This window comes from Rhipicephalus microplus, chromosome 4, assembly GCF_043290135.1.
Source record: "Rhipicephalus microplus isolate Deutch F79 chromosome 4, USDA_Rmic, whole genome shotgun sequence".
Taxonomy (NCBI): Eukaryota; Metazoa; Arthropoda; class Arachnida; order Ixodida; family Ixodidae; genus Rhipicephalus; species Rhipicephalus microplus.
In genome coordinates, this window is record NC_134703.1 from 152,963,251 (window position 1) to 152,980,853 (window position 17,603).

Sequence of the window (17,603 nt, forward strand, 5' to 3'; positions counted from 1 at the left end):
GTTTGATGAAGTGCTCCTTCGTGACTCAGTGGTTAAAGCCTCGCACTCGCACTTCAGAGATCCGACGTTCGATTCCGTGCACGGGAGTCTTTTTCTGAATTCTTTTTTTTCTTTCTTTCTTGCGTTTTTACATATAAAGATACGTGCACATATACGATGAGTGACGGCGACACTGATGCCGGCGTCAAAATCTAACCGAGTGTCCATATAATGGCTATCGCAATAATATACAAACTCTGATTTTGAGGGCTGGTGCGCATGACAGCATTAGACTGCGTGACTAGTTATATCAAAGTGATTGACCCCATATTCCATATTTCAGCTCCAAGGCTTTTTCGCTAGGCTGCCAGATATAACGCTCATTGTTACTCTTAGGCACGCAAATTTAAAATATAAATCCTAGTCACTATGCGACACGAATGCTGGAGCATGTTACTATATTTCAAGGTCTTTTCATTTCTACTGAGATCTAATCGCATGGTCGGACCAGTATTTGGTCGCTTAAAAGGAAGTGGCATTTTATGTAAGCGTTGTAACACTTGCTCCGAAAACAAGTTAATACAAAACATTCACAGCATATCCATGGAGTGAATGATGATGAGTGAGTTGAAGCTTCGGTGGGTTTTATTGGTAAACCGTGAATCGTCCGTCCGTCCGTCCGTCCGTCCGTCTGTCTGTCTATCTGTCTATCTGTCTGTCTGTCTGTCTGTCTGTCTGTCTGTCTGTCTGTCTGCCTGTCTGTCTGTCTGTTTTTCGGTCCATCCATTCTTCTGTCGATCCGTCCAGAGCCGCTGAGTGAGTCATCGAACTAGGTGGTCTCGTAAGAACTAGGACAGACCGGGTAACTTAAGGAGTTTCAGGCCTGAAATTACAAGGACAAGATGAATTTGTCATTGCACTCTAGTTTGAATTATGTTATATCCTTTCGTTTGAATGATTGTTGCATACGCTTCTCGCTGTGGCCTTCTATCATAGAAGTGTGGCAGCTTGGGCTAGTTGGTATGGCATGACGATAGTTATAGCGCGAGAACAAGACGACTTCGTCTTCTTCTTGTCTCTGTGTCGTCGTTTTGTTCTCGCGCTATAACTATCGTCAGGCCTTCTATCAACTTCGCCTATCGCGTCTGAATTTTGATTCAGTTTTTTTCATTGGTACATATCTGGGGTGAATGTTATATAAATGCCGAGGTAAATGCCAGTGCTTTCTTGCTTCTGTACACGGATCGGGAGATGCCGGAGGCAGCGAGAAAGGAGACGTGAAGCTGGTTTGGAGTTGCAGGGCAAGACTGTTTATTTCCACTCCGTGCGAGTGACGAGAGTTCCCCTCGACGAGGGAGAGAAGGAGGCACCCCTGCGTTCTTCTACAAGAAAGAGGAAAAGGGGGCCCCCGAGCGAGCAGACGTAGCATGCCGCCGGTGCTAATCCCCGCAGCCGGCCCCAACAACACGTTGTTCCCCGAACACGGAGGAGGAGGCGCTGGCGCCGCGAGTAGGCGCGCTGTCGACGGCCGGCTGCAGACGGGATAGAAAAGAATGCGGTGGTGCTGAGCAGCTTCCGCTACAGGTGTTTGGATAGCCATGTCGCGTTCTGCAAATGTCTCTGGTTTGCCTCGAACCTCTCTGAGCTGAGGAGAGTCCTAGCTTCACCTAGCGAAAGCGTATAGCACCAACAGAAAAGCAACCAAATTGGATTTCAGAATCGTCCCGCCATTCCCTGTTTCATGTTTTAATATCTTTAGTGATTACTACATAAATATTATTATTATTATTATTATTATTATTATTATTATTATTATTATTATTATTATTATTATTATTATTATTATTATTATTATTATTATTATTATTATTATTTATACAAATACCTCACGGGTTCCTATGTTTGGAACATTGTGTAAGGGGGGAATAAGACTAGTAATAAAAAATTGTGCAAGATATGGCAAATTCAACAATACAATCGAAAAAAACAGATGATTAAAAATGTCATTGATAGACATAGAACGAAGCATAGCAGAACGAGCTAAGTCAATTTCAATAGATACGTACATGTGTGAAAAAGAACCACAGATCAGAATTATACCTTATACAAAAAGACAACATTAATGTATGAAATATTAAAAAGTGACGACTACTAGTATAGCAGTAAACAATAAATTTGTTTGATAAAGCACTTGTAGGCAGAAAATCTATGAGGAAAACCATAGAGTTAGCTCATCTCTAAAAGCTGTGGGCTCATGTATGTTTACAATGGCGTCAGGGAGCCCGTTCCACATTTTTATGCCCCGAGGAAGTTTAGTCTTTTTTTCTTTACCTTTTTAATTTCTTTAGTCGAAGTGCAAGCTTGTTCGTTCAAGCCGCCAAACTGCTGCTTACACAGGACCCTGCGTGGCCGGCGTGGTCGGGCTGAAGATGCCTCGGTACTGCCTATTCGGAGACACGGTCAACACAGCCTCGCGCATGGAGTCCACAGGAATGGGTGAGTGGCCATGTTCGTTGGGAACCGCGCGCACTGCGAGAAAGACACGACCCAAGGGCTTAACTTCAAGTGAGCGTTTACTTGAAAACTCTAACCCATATAAATGTGAAAGAACGAACATAGCGAAGAAAAACAACCCGGGTAGCCCACCTGTTCGCCAGTCGTCAGGCATCCATTGCGGCTCAACTTACCAGCTAAAATGCGAAGTTCTTTCTGTGTAAGGAAGTTAGACGGTGCCCTCACAATATCGAAATCATTGCGTTTCATTTCTGGTTTACGAATCTCAATTGCGACGTATAATTCAAGTGTTACCAAGATACGGCACGGCGCACGCAACCACAAACTATTGAAGTTGATAGCCAGCTGACCATTCGCGCATTTCTGCAACTAGCTATCACAATATTTTACCCGCTCATTGACGTACCTTTCAGTTTGCCCAGCGTATATTCGGGGCCACACGACAAGGGGGATCCATGCATAACAGTGTCTGCGCAGGGAACATAGTCATAGGAGCAGAGCCCGGCGATTGCTTTAACCCCACGCGCACACTCAAAGCACTCCCAAAAACTTCCTTTATCCCAGATGTAGTATTTTAAAGGTGAGTCGTCACAATGATATTGTTCGCAAGTTCCTTTCACTTCCGTGTAAAGAGAAAATTGTATCAAATTTACCAAAAATATTTGGCGCTCGATTTGCAGTTTTTAAAAAAGTGGTGCTATTTTTTAATTTAATGAGATTCTTTTATTCTGATAATTTGGCAAAAAAGAAAACATGTCTTGACGGTGGCTTCATCGCATAGCATTACAACAAAAGATGTCAATAAAAGAAAACAGAGGAACAAATGACAGCACACGGACAAGTGTGACCATCTAGCGTCAGTAAACACAACTATGACGAGTGTTGTCGCCATTGGTTTTATGTGGAGACCAATTTTCGTTGGTGACGAGTACAGTGGTCATCAGTCGTTTGAATACGAAATCTCATGGCGGCTATTCTCATCAACTGAAGCGAAATGATTAAGGCGCTCTTCGGCTTTTTCAACAAAGTCTCATCAGCAAAGCGTGGAAATAAAACGCATATACAGGGATGTCAGCTGTTCTAAAATAGTAATAACGTTATCAGCGTGAATAGTTTTCCAGACGCCTCCAATTGGTATAGCAATTGTTACACGTGCACTATGAACATTTCTGCTGCCAAGACACCCATATCGCACGTAGTAGCCGAACCGTGCCCGTGAGTGTCCGTATATCTGCTCCTTTCTCAAGTGGGGGTCTGAGAATACTACCAAAAAAATTATCACGTAAGATAAGTGGTCAGCACCACTCGTGTGCCTTTATGCCTTGTTTTATATATTTAATTTGTAGGTAATAAGTCTGGTATAAATACATTAGGTGTCAAAATCAATACACTAAAACTTGAGTTTCAAACAAATAGATATGTGAGATAGACGTGTCCTAATTAATATAGGGAAATTATATTCTTCTGCACTTGCCTTTTTGGAAAGCCTGTATACCCGTGCTCCGCTGAACTAGAGTATACAAGATCATCCATGAGTCAGCGACAAGGTATAACCGATCAAACCGACACACATTGAAGCCGGGCATAACGTAGTGGAGCATTGTTTGTTGTTCTTAATTGTAGTGTGTTGATTATCAACCAAATTGAAAGCAATTAAAGTGGACGACAAAGCACCCTTTTCCAGGTACGAACCGAGCCCGAAATTTTCGAATTAGGTCATATATATTTAGGTCATAATAATTAAACTGCGGCTAACAACGACGTGTAATGTTCCCTGTGCTTATTGTTTGTTAGTTTTATTGGCTGTGTATAACAAAAAATACTCCAAAAAAACAAGCTCCTCGAACAAGTTCGGTTCTTCAGGGACCTCGTAAGGCCCCAGCAGTTTCCCTGAATATTGTAACGCGCATAGTGTTGAGTATGCACGGCGAGCATGCATCTCTTGGTGAGTCCCTCGGATTGAATGTGATGTTATATGCACACTGCGCGATATAAATGGGGAGAACACGCCTCAACAAACTAGGGCATTAGAAACCTGAGGCATTTTCGGTCTAACAAATATAAAGTTCAATATGCCTCTACACGTTGCCTCTCACCTAAAAACCGTCTTTGGGCGATTCGTTGCTCAACCTGACATGGTCAGTGCACTCGTAGCTACATTATACCGTCTTGCTTTATTCAATTGCCCCGAGTGTTTCTTGTGCAAAAATAAAAGTACAACTGAAGCAACTTCTTCGTCGCATTATTATTTAACTCTTTCGTTATACTTGTTCTTTTCGTTCGGTAAATGGATCTGCGGTGTCACAACCTTAAAGTAGTCATGTACATTAGGCTACGCGTCAGGCTATGGTTTACTAAAGTAAATTAAATTCATGTCTGTGTCTTTATTCTACATGTTAGAACCACGGTGTAATGATTTTTGTGTTCTCTTGTTCTCTTTGTTTTCCCACTTTTTTTAAAGTCAGATGGTGTCTTATTATTGCTGTTGTTGCTATTGCATGAGAGAAGGTAATAACGCTATATGGTAACGTTATATGTATTAGCATCCGTTTCATTTCTTTATGCCCAGCGGTACACGTGCGTCCATATTTTGCATGTTTACGCGAAAAAATAATGTCTACGTCGATGTGTCTGGCATAAACCAATTCCGGTTCTCTGCTTTCTGTCAGCTCTGCCCTTCAAGCCCAATGAGGCTTCGGCAGGCCAATTTCGTATTGCATCGTTGCTCTCTCAAAATGTCGACAAAATATTGGTATTATTGATAGCCTATCACATCAACAAGTATTTCTATGAGATGCATCGCACAATATGCACAGGCAGCGTTACTCCAAGGGCCAACTGTGTGTCGTTCGTTGTTCGAGCAATGGCAGCCTCCGATGAATGCGGAGAGTGAACAGCAAGGCTTTTTTTTTTTATGGGTGAAGCTACTAATGGCCTAGCCATGTCGTCATACACGTCCCTCTCGTTACACAAAACCAAACTGAACAGCAGCACAACGAAAAACAAAAACATGTGTGTAAGAAAGCGACTTTATGTGTTAGTCAATCAAGCATATGACAGCACAATACACGATCATCTGCACCGCCCGTTCATCCGTCCGTCCATCGTACTAGTCGGCTACTTCAACGTAAATATTATAAACCTTAGGACATAACGTCTTCCACTCGTCATTCACTTCAGGGAGATGTTTGGGCAGCACCCCCTGCTGTCACCGTCGAAGCTCCTTGCGCCGCGCCGAGCAAAACGACAGGTGCGCGCTCCCTGCGCAGCGGGGGCGCAGGTACGGCACCAGATGGCACGCGCTACGCCACGCACACTGCAAACTTCCTCGTTCCCCCATCGGGTGCAGCAAACGCTTTCCCCAACCGCTCACCGCCCTACCATCTTCATGAAATCCAGCAGCGAAATCTGGCACATAGTCGTTTTCGTCCCACTTTTAGAGAGCTTCGCCCATCGGTTGAATTCGTACATGGAACTACTGCTACTTCTTAGTTATCTACATAGCTACCAAGCATGTAATAAATTTACTACGTACAGTGCCGATAGGGCTCAGCATATATCTAGAGGGTTTAGTTTTAAATATCCTCCAATATAGTACTTTTACATTTAATACTTCTAAATATAGCCATGTGTGGTACATAGCCAACTAGATCACGCCTGCTAAGGCTGCACGGCATGCGGGACTCGCATGTGGTGTCATAAGCGCGAGTAAGTCTGCACTATCGCCTTTAAGTGGAGAAGATTGAACAATATGCAAGCCGTGCTGATCTGTCACTTATTCAATAATAGTTCATCTGTAGAGACGGTATACTAAACCAGTGGCATCGCCTTTCTGTGCGTTGCTTGCTGCATGCCCAGCAGTAAGAAACCACCGCCGTACGTTGTCGCCTAAGTAATGGTCCCAAGTGGGTACACATTCGATGCCTCCATTTAGCTGGCCGTTGTTGCTGGTCACTTCAAGTACAGACACATGCACACATACAAACGTGCACGCACGCACAGGTACACACTTACGCAAGCACGCACACATACAGGGAGAGAAAGAGAGAGAGAATAAACTGAAAACACACCTGAAAGCGAGTTTATCCATGCAAATGTACGAGGGGACCTCGAGTAGTGATATTGTAGTGTGCTGCCCTGAATAGAGTAATTAAGCATGTACTAGTATCTAATCTTTCTACACTGAAAAAGTGCTCAGTGTATTCATATACGACTTCTTTGTATTTCTGCCTGTTCTATGAACGAGGTATACAGGAAATATATTATTATATCATCGTAACCACAAGTACGGCAAGTATACAATACGTCATTCCAGCAAGAAATGAACGTAGTTGCGTTGCACCACAGATTTATTACAGCAGCGTTTTTCATGGCTCATAGCAAGTAGCGACGCATATGTAGCGACGACTGCTAATTCGTCCCTCTCTTTTTTCATTCTCTTACACATCAGCATTGAAGATCCACGTAAGCTCGGCGACAAAGACGGTGCTCGACAAGTTCAAGACGTTCCAGCTGGAGCTTCGCGGTGAAGTGGAACTCAAGGTAATACAGGATAGTACATGTTCGAGCTTTCTGAAGTGCATAACAACTGCGCACCGACAGAAACACAAATGTAGGCGAATGTGAGAAGACAACACTGTGGTGCCACCTTTGGGGCGGTCATCGTCGACGTTCAATGATTTTGGGTGCGCACAGTTCTTTCTTCTCTTCAACGTAATACGCCTAGTGGTGGTCCGTGTTATTTCCGCTTATCAAGAATTAATGTCCGCATTCCCTGCATCATTTGTACAAGTATATCGCACAGTATACGGGCTGCAGGCATTTCGCTTACATCGAAATGTGCCGTGTCAGTGTACGTCGAACAGGTAGATGATGATAGGGTTTTTGGGAGCCTTCTACTGGGGCAGGGTTGTAGCAGTTCTGGCGCGCGAAGCTCAGGATGTTGTCATTATTTGAAAATGTATTAGACACTGAAGTAGTCACTTCACGAAAGTCACAGGAGCACGCAACAGAACAAGTTATCTGTCATTACCTGTAAATAGAACTAAATAGACTTCGCAACCATATATTTGTTAGTTTTATTCATTTGTATGTATGTTTGTTTCTGTGCGCGTGCTTTGGCATGTTAGACTCTGCTGAACATTCATAGTCACTCCGTTGAGGCTTGGTCGCCCTTTTTATAGTATTTCTTCGTATAGTTTTTTTCAACAAACTGTGTAATTGTCAGTCAGCACTCGTGTCGTTACCACCATCTTTGAACTTTGTCCTCGTTACTTCGGCGCTGCAAGCAGTTAAAAAAGTACCAAGACAAACTTAATTAACTGATTAATAACTCGCCCATAACAGTTGTTTAACTTGCCGATAGCGATGAACAGCGACGTCTCGTTGCAACAGGAAGAGCATCAGCCAGCGATACTTGTCGAGTTCACTCGAAGTAACAGCACTTGCATTTTTAGAGTGGAGCTTGATACAACCAATGCTGTGTAATGTGAAAATCTGCAAATCCTGTATAATCTCTTTCGCTCTCACTTTCACTTTATTTTCTTAAAGGCCCCGAGTGGGGAAATTACATAAAGGGTGGGTGTACAGTAAGCATACATGATACATGACCATTCAGGATGAGAGGTGCACTTTTACAGCATCAATGAAAGCATCTGGGTTGGTAGTGGCAACGATGGCGTAGGGAAGGCTGTTCCAGTCTACAGGGGTGCGTGGGAAAAAAAGAAGACGAGAAGGTGAGAGTACGGGTTTGAGGACGAACAACACTTAAGAAATGACCTGTACGAAGGGATATGCGAGCCGGCGGTGAGATGTAAGGTGGATGACTAAACCAACAAGCGCAAATCACAAAAGACTCAGTCAAGTATTGACATGGCTACCTCTTCCCCGCTTTCTCGAGTGTGTCGTTCTTCAATGCACTACCACTGCGCATATGAAGCACACTGCAGTGACCGGAAATACGCGGCAAGTCATGAATAAGCGAGTGGTGGCTTGTTTTTGCTGCTTGCGATCATAGAAACTCCCTAAGAATACGAAAGCCAATTCTACATTGCCAGACACCAGCAATGGTTGGACAAACCACCGAGATGTCTAAAATACCAAAGCATGCGCAATAAAATTATTGTCAGAAAGAGGGGGGAAACAAAGAAAGAAAGCACTTAGGTCATGATAATTCGTCCAAGAAAACCCACGCTTGTCTCATATCTAAATTTATAACCTTTTCAGCAACATTGCTTTACCTATCATCATCAGCAGCAGCCTGACTATGCCCACTGCAGGGCGAAGGCTTCCCCATGATTCGTCAATCAACCCGGTCATGTGCTATTTGCTCCCGCGTTAAACCCGCAAGCTTCTTAATCTCGTCTGCCAGCCTAACCTTCTGTCTCCCCCTCGTGCATACGCCTTCTCTGAGAATTCAGTCAGTTACGCTAAAAGAGCAGCAGTTATTCTGTCTACAGGCTACATGACCTGCCCCTATACGATTCCTCTTTTTGATTTCAACTATGATATCGCTAGCCTCGGTTCGTTTCGTGACACACTATGCTTTCGTTTTGTCTCAGTAAGGCTAAACCTACAACTTTCTCATCCATCGCTTGATAAGTCGTCCTCAATTCAAGCTGAACTCTTTTGGTAAGCCTCCAAGTTTCTGCTCTGTAGATATGTACCAGCAAAAAGCAGCTGTTATATACTTTCCTCTTCGGGGCTAGTGGTAGATTTACCACTCATGATTTTAGAAAACTTTCCGAATGTGATCCACCCTATCCCTATTCGATCTTTTTGTTATTTCACTCGCATGGTTCGGCTCCGCGGTTACTGCCTGCCATAAGTAGACATATTCTTTTAAAACTTCCAACATCTCTCCACCCATTGCAAAGCTGTGTTTTCTACAGAGACTGTTGCACATTACTTTTAGGCAAATCGATTTTCAGGCCTACTTTTCTGCGTTCTGTGTTCATTTCCTTAATCATGAGCTGCAACTCCGCCGTGGTGGTCTAGTAGCTATAGTACTAAGCTTCTGACCCGCAGGTCGCGGGATCGAATCCCAGCTACGGTGGCTGCACTTTCGATGGGGGCGAAAATGTTGTAGGCCCGTGTTCTCAGATTTGGGTGCACGTTAAAGAACCTCAGGTAGTCGGAATTTCTGGAGTCCTCCTCAACGGCGTCTCTCATAATCATGTGGTGGATTTGGGACGCTAAAGCCCCCACACCAATCAATCAATCATGAGCTGCAATTCGTCCCCTGAGGTACTCATCAAGGCAATGTCATCAGCGAATTGCAGGTTACTAAGATACTCTTCATTAACTCTTATCCCTAACTCTTCCCATTGTAGGGCCCTGAAAACCTCCTGTACACACGAAGTGAATAGCATTGGAGTCATATTTTAGGATATTTAGCGCGACCTTCACTCTCACAAACACTCACACAAACTGAGCGCCGAGAGTCGTGTGTGTTACTCGGTTGCATGCGTGAGTGTTTGCAGATTGCGCTAAATATCTTAAAGTAACAATGGAGAGATCGTGTTTCTCTCCTTTACATCTTTCTTCATCGGGACTACATCACTCCCTTTATGGATAACTATGCTGGCTGTGGACCGCTATAGGTTTCTTCCAGCATGTTAATGTAAAATTTGTTGATAACCTTACTACGTAGTGTCTGCACCACTGCTGATGTGTCGACTGAGTCGAACGCCTTATATCTATGAAAGCTATGTATAGGAGGAGGTGTATTAGCGCATTTCTCTATTGCTTCATTCCTGATGTGAATATGGTCTATTGTCGAATTGCCTGTGCCAAATGCTGCTTGTTCCTTTGACTCTAATGTCACAGTCACACTTATTGTATTAGTTGTCATCTTGTTAGTAGTTTGTAGCGAACGAACACTAAAAGCTGATCACCCTGTAATTGTAAAGTCCTTGAGGTCTCCATTCTTATGAATTAAGATGATGTGAGCGTTCTTCCAAGATTCTGGTGGCCTTCCCGTCAAGAGACACTTGGTATATAAGGCGGCCAGTTTTCCGAACACAATTTCTCCACCATTTTTCAGCAGGACCATTGTTACCTTTTTCTCACCAGCGTCTTTGACTTTTTGCGTTACTTCTAGGGCTTTCATTTATTATCCGGTCGTTAATGGTAGGATGCTGAATTTCTCTAGGCTATTCTTTATTCTTACTATATCACCCTGGTTGTTTCGGCTTCTGTGGAGCTCTCTGTGTAAAACTCCTCGGCCACCTCAACAATCTTACCTATATTGATTATGAGTCCATTCACTCCCTACACCCTTAATGTATACATACGATTTTTTACTATGCATAAGTTTGCCAACGCAGCTTTTAGGCTTATGCCGCTTCTTACAGCCTCCTGGATTTTCTCCATGTTATACCTTTTGATGTCGGCCTTACGCCTATCGAATAACTTCGAAAGCTCCGATAGCTCTATTTGTCGGTTGCATTTGAGGCTTTCATCGTTTGTGGTCTCCTAATTAGTTTTTTTTCGTCTCTTGAGATAGTTTGACAGTGTCTTGTCTAGTGACAGTACCTCCGGTTTGTAGCGCACACTCTTTATTGATGTCGGTAATATTATCGTTCATTGTGTCATCAGTAATGTCGGTTACCTCTTTTAGAGTCACGAATCTATTCTGAAGCAAAACTGTGAATTTCTATACTTTTCCTCTCATCGCTAACTCTGTATTTGGCTTCTTGCGGATAAATTTATGCCTTTGCTTTTTACAGCAAAAGTTGTTATGAGATCACAACCCGGGTCACGCGCAGTTGTCCGCCGCTGCCGCCGCCGTTGATGTCCGTAACCACGTCGCAGTAAAATTGAAAAAAAAAACAAATCCTAGCACCAATGACACAATGGGGCTCGAATGCGGGCACGCTGGGTGCCAGCCAAGTATTCTACTACTGAGCCGCTTTTTTTCGTGGTATTTAATAAGTATTTGCACAATAAAGACCAAATCAACCATACAATGTGCAGCTAAATTGCGACAATAAGCGCCCAATGGCCCAATAAGGCCCAATAAACACTCAATGGCTAACACAGCGGGAGTTCTTAACATCGAAAGTTTTTCACATCGTGTTATGCAAACAAGAAAGGGGTGAGGTCAAACAGCTCTCTAAGATGGAGTACCAGTCCGGCCTAAAGTCTAGCTCGTCGTAAATGTTTTTGAGGTGGATAGCCATTTGAATGAAGGGTGTGCTTGAAGAGATGGTGGGCTCTGCATTGTGGTCTTGCATTCGTGTCTTCCACAAGCTGTGCATACCCATGAGGACAAACATATAATATGGCACTTCATCAAGCGCTGCTTATAGAAGATAACGTATTGTGTGAGACATAATGACGAAACGTTTTTTTTATTGCTCACTGAAGGACATCCCAAAACGTTATGGCATCTTTGAAGCTAACAAAGCAATGTTCAATCGTTTCCGGCACATCACACAGACGACAGTTAACAGACGGAATAAAAATACCCTTTCTTTTTACCCATGTGTTTACCGCCAATGTTTCAGAGTGGAGTTTAAAGAAGAATGTTTTTGAATTCGGTGGAATGTACATTTTGCGCACTCGCTTCAACACATCGGGGCATAGAATATTGGAGTACAGTGAGCGGTACAACAGAGGCGGGAAGAGTGTACTCACTAGATCTTTATACAGCACTTAGCGCGATACTGTGTACAGGTATTCTACAGAAAAGCAAGCTTTAAGGAACTGAACTGCGAGGTAAACTTTCTCCATGAATCCCCACAAGCATGGGCGTTCGGAGAAGTTTGATGAAACAAATAAATCTGGTAAGCAATCAAGAAGTGTAACCTGAAAGAAAGAACGTATTACTGGATGGCAATTGTCTCGAAAAAAAATAATCGTGACACTATTTGCCGTAGATGAAGATGTTTTATACATAACCCACCATCACTAACAGGCTTGAATATATTATCCCGACGCATGGGCTCAAAAGTCGAAGACCATACGAAAGTAGCACAAATCCGATGAAAGTGTTGTATATAAAATCTTGCGCAATGAATAAGTTGCAATGCATAGTAAAGCTTCGTTGCTAAGAAAGTATTGCAAGCTTCAGCTCTCCCAAAGATTGAAAGTCGATAGAGAACCAATGTCTGGGCCTTTCGTTCAAGCTTAGGGACGTGTTCCTTCCAGTAATGCGCACTGATTCTATATGCATGCAATGGTACACCGAGGTATGTTGGAGGACTTCTTGTTCAATTATTCCTGCAAAGTGGTTCGGTGTGTCACCCCACAAGCGAAAGCACAGACCTAAACTCTTAGAAGCATTTAAACGAGCTCCTGATACGCCAAAGTTTTCAATAGTGTATACCACATTTTCGACACTTGGCTTATCTGTGCAAAAGAATACGACATGGTCTACATAAGCTAATACTTTAATTTCACTGCCTAATATACTGAAGCCACGAATGCAACTCGTCTGTATTATGCTTGAGCACAGTGGGTCTAGATAAAGTGCAAATAGAAGAGGTGACATCGGGCATTCCTGTTTTACAGAAGAGCGAACAGAAGCAGGCTTGGAGAGTTGACCATTAACTATCAGACGAGTTGAGTATTCATTATAACATAGTTTAACGACTTTAAGAATAATTTTGCCGACATAGGCTTGTTCGAGAAGAGAAAAAATGAATAAATGACCAACACAATCAAAAGCTTTTGCAAGGTCTACCTGCAGCATCGTGAGATGCTTTTGAAAATTATGACAGTATTGAAGAGCTGTACGAGCGACATCTATATTGGTTTGTATGGATTGACCCCTCATTACACATGTCTGATGAGGCCTAATGAGGATCGACATAGCAAATTGCAACCTATTTGATAATAATTTTGCGAAAATTTTGTAGTCCACGTTTGATAGCGATATTGGTCTGTAGCCCTCGACGAAGCGAAGTTTTTCCTTGTCAGTTGTTCTCGGTATTAACACAGTGTGACTTTTACAAAAGGATTGTGAGAGTGCATTCATGCCATAACTCATTTGAAAAATATTCAGCATTATAGAAACAAGCGTGTTCTTGAAAGCTTTGTAAAATTCGCCTGAGATGCCATTAGGGCCAAGTGTTTTCAATAAAGGCAAGTTGTCGATTGCCTGCTCGATTTTCTGTATATTAAGTTCTGGATTCTTTGTGGTAGAGCCCGCAGCATCTGAAATTGACGGAGTGTCTCCCGTTGCATCCATAACCTCGTTGACTTCCATAATATGCTCTTGTAGGCTCTCATCTGGCTGTTGTGTGTGCTGTCGCAGCTTGTTGGCGTATGTCATACCACAATCCTCAATCGAATGACCGAAGCGTCGTCAGTTGTCACAGTGAGGGGTTCTGCAGCTTGTACGAACGTGTCCAACCTTACTGAACTGAAGGCAAAGTAGTGTGTGGCCAGGTATCAGGACAAGGCTTTACACTCCGCACACAACAAGAATGTGGGGAATATCAGCAACGCGAACTCCATCAGCAAGAGACAAAACAACATGCCTATTTAGCGTCCGCATTTGTTTCATGTTCGCTACTTTCCAGTTTTCTTGTGATATTGCCTTGACCTTCCCAAAAGTTTGCAGTGCCTCGCGAGCATAGGCGTACTCCAAGCGCTCAGGAAGCCACATATGCTTCATCTTCCCTTCCGTGGGCTCCGGGTCAATAACGAGGCGTCGATGTCTTTTGACGAAAACTTAACCTCTTGTGACCAACTTTATTTTCGTTAGCGTTCACTTGCATGTGACCATCCGAACATGAGACATTTGAAACTGACCTATGGAGCTTATTTCCTTCAAGTCAATGATGTCCCGAAGAGCATCTGTGAAGCCTTGAACCCGGTAAGCGTGACCAGGTAAGTCCGCATCTAGGAAAACAAGAGTCCACAACGAGCTTACCGGTGGGAAGGCGAGGAAGTTCAACACGGTAATCATTGCCGCTGGCTGAAGCCTGAGCAGCACCTCGGCCCATGGCCGATAAATCCTTCGAAGCGGAGAACATGAAAAACGTGACCGTTAAGCTACGAGCCACATCCTCTACCACTGAGTTACGCCGTAGCTTGAAGCTTGTTGGCAAACTTTCCTTAGGCTGGCTTGATGTTTGAAAATCAATCGCGTTAATACGACTAATAAAGCGTTTTAGAACAGCGAAATAACGAGCACTCATCGCACAATGCGAATAGCGTAACGAGTGGGTCGTCCAATGCCCCAATGCATTACAAAAGCTTGTTCTTGTTTACCTCTTGAATGTCGCGCATACCCTTTTCAGCCATAATTTCTCGTCATCGTCAGCCGTTGCATGAATGACTGGCACAAAATTCCTGGCAAATGTTGAGCGGATACCACGCTTCTCAAAAGAATGACAAAAATAGCATAGCGAATGCCAGCTTACTACTCAAATGCTTTTAATATTAATGCTATAATGGGTATTAAGCAAGTGTACTTGCAGCGGTCACCCAATGAGCGTTTAGAAAAGGCTCTGAAAGGCCGCTCTTGTAGCTTTTGCTTTGACTGTGCTGTGCCTTCCGCGCAGGCCTGGCGTTTCTTTTTTTTTTTAATAGGAGAATTGGTGCTCTTACCATCTATGGTAACTGCATCATATCTTGCGAACTACTGACACATCTTGTACAATGTCTTGCTGGGTAAACACAATGAAGTCTATTTCATTTTTAGTTTCGCCATTAGTACCGCGCCACGTCCATCTACCAACTGTTGTAAAGTAGCTTGTGTCAGCGCTTGTGTCGTGCACTTTCTTGTGTTTTCCATCCTTTTTGTGCGCTGATTGCGATCACAACGTCCAGTTACGGTTAGCTGTTTTTGGTAGAAGGTAGTCAAGATCTGTAAGTTATACGTTCCGCCAATTCCACTAATGACTCCCCTCTGGCATTTCTATAGCCGATGCCACATTCACCGACTGCATTGTCTGTGGCCTGTTTCTTGCCTTCTTTAGCATTAATGTCGCCCATCAGTAAAGTATACTGAGTCTTTACTGTATTATTTGCTGACTCTACGTCTTCGTACAAGCATTCAACCAAATGATAATAATGGCTCGATGTAGGCAAATAGGCTTGTACCATGCACCTTTATCTTGTACCTATTGTTAATCTTAATTACGATACTTGTCATTCCATCACTAATGCTTAGTATTCCTCTATGTTGCCAGCAATATTATTGCGTATAAGAAACCCCACTCCTTGTTCTCTTCTGACAAGTAATTCATGGCAGCATAAAGCGTGTCCATTCTTCAGCACTGTAAAAGGTTCATGTATCCTCCTAACTTCCTTTACCTAGCCCTATTACAATTCAATAGCACAACTGGTTATTTCACTAGCACAACTAAACTATACTCACTAGCTAACGTTCAAGCGTTAAGCGTAGCCAAGTTCAGATTCCAATGGCGGCATCTCCGAACACAGAGATTCTTAGTACCCTCTGCTGCGTTGCATGTCTGATCCACCTTGCATAATTGCTTCGCTGCCGCTGAGGACTCATGGCCGAGGGTTAATAGGTGCGTTTATACAGGATGTCTTAATTATACAACTTCTGAATTCTCGTATTATGAAGCAAACATTGAAAATATTAGCAGAATATAACTTTCAGAGGACTAAAAGTAAAGTTAATCCGTGAAGGCTATTATTCTGCATCAATGTTTTTGTTGTTTTCGCACGTCCATGGGTCGAAGACCCTATCAGGTTGTTCTTGGTTGTCTTCATTGATTGTTTCGTCGAGAGGGAGTTTTTATGTACATTCTTTAGTATATGGTTGCGCTTCTGTTTTTGTAGAGCTCAGATAGTACGTACATAAGTGTACAACGCTCATTGGGTTTCTTTTCCTTCGGATTTCTATTGATTCTGGTTAATTGTAACTTTCATCAGCGTAAAACAAGTGGATTGATTTGTGTGCTTTTATGGTTGTAAATTTAGTCTGTCTGCTGCTACTGCTGTATGGGTGGCAGGGCCCCGTCAGGCAATGTTGGTTTTTAGGCGTGTGCCACAAGACAATTTCAATGTTATTCGAAAAAAAAACAGAAAGAAAAAAAGAAAAGAACGGTTAATTCAGTAAAGTAGGAGGAATTTATTTTTTTTTCAGCTCACTGATACATTATAGATAGGGCTTAGTGACCATATGGTAACCCACTGACGACAGCGTCGTGCATTGTTCAATTTACCCTAAAACGAAGTAACAGAAGTTACGTCAGCGCTTGTACGCTGGAATCCCGTTAATCTGCCCATTATGCGGCTCAGCAGTATATAGAAATTCTTGCAAATACCAGAGGGGAAACCGAATCTCTAATCTTGATTGAGCCATTTCGTGCGTAAATATGCTCAAACAATTTTTCTTTTGGCGAAATCGCAGTTTCTCTTCAACATTCAAGGGAGATATATAAAGGAAGGAAGGTAGGGACATTAACTATCAAAGCGTCTGGTTAGCCACCCCCTACTCTCCGCTGCAGAAGGGCAAAAGAAAATAGAAATAATAAAGAGAGAAAAAACGCGTTAAATGTAAGTTCCTTTGTAGAGAGCACGAGTTAGTCAAAGGTACTCGCATAAACCAGCGGGCTTTTCAGAAACCATAAAGTGCTTTCAAAATACCTCATGCGATGGTCGCATAGAAGGTTGTTTCAGTATGTAGTGTCTGTGCACTCAGTGAATGATCGCCTAGTCACCGGAGTGCATCGCACATATATGATATCAGGAATCGAGGACAGTGTCGGAATGGCTGGTCTATGTGGTTTTCTTTCAACGTCTCAGACATCGCATATAGGACTGCCTGGAGTTCAGCAGACGCTACGCTCGGCCAATCATTGTGACGGTATCCGAGGGAAATACCACGCATATTCAAGCGAATATCTGACCTTTTCAAGAGCTAAAAAATCACATGTTTCCTCCAGTAGTCACCTAATACGATGACTAGAAGCCTAAAGCGGTCTTCTTTTTGTTCTCAGTCGTATCGACACAGGAATCATGTGCCCCTCTCCCCCTTAAATGTTCGTGCCACGACATACAAAGGGAAACATGACCATTTGAAGAAGATGCCCGTCCCCGCGAACTAAAGATATCAACTCTGCTGGTTTTCTCCTTTCTGGTGGGCTGAAGATTTGATAATTTTTCGTTGAAAACGAAACGTG

General features: G+C 43.0%; 1 protein-coding gene across 1 annotated transcript in view; it reads left to right on the plus strand.

The window, feature by feature from the left end:
* Positions 1-17,603, plus strand: part of LOC119172915 (atrial natriuretic peptide receptor 1) — a 433,548-nt gene that overhangs the window by 398,128 nt on the left and 17,817 nt on the right. Inside the window, exons 7-8 of the mRNA XM_075893770.1 lie at positions 2,377-2,475; positions 6,944-7,035. Of these exons, the coding sequence (XP_075749885.1) occupies positions 2,377-2,475; positions 6,944-7,035 (191 nt within the window). The remainder of the gene's footprint in view (positions 1-2,376; positions 2,476-6,943; positions 7,036-17,603) is intronic.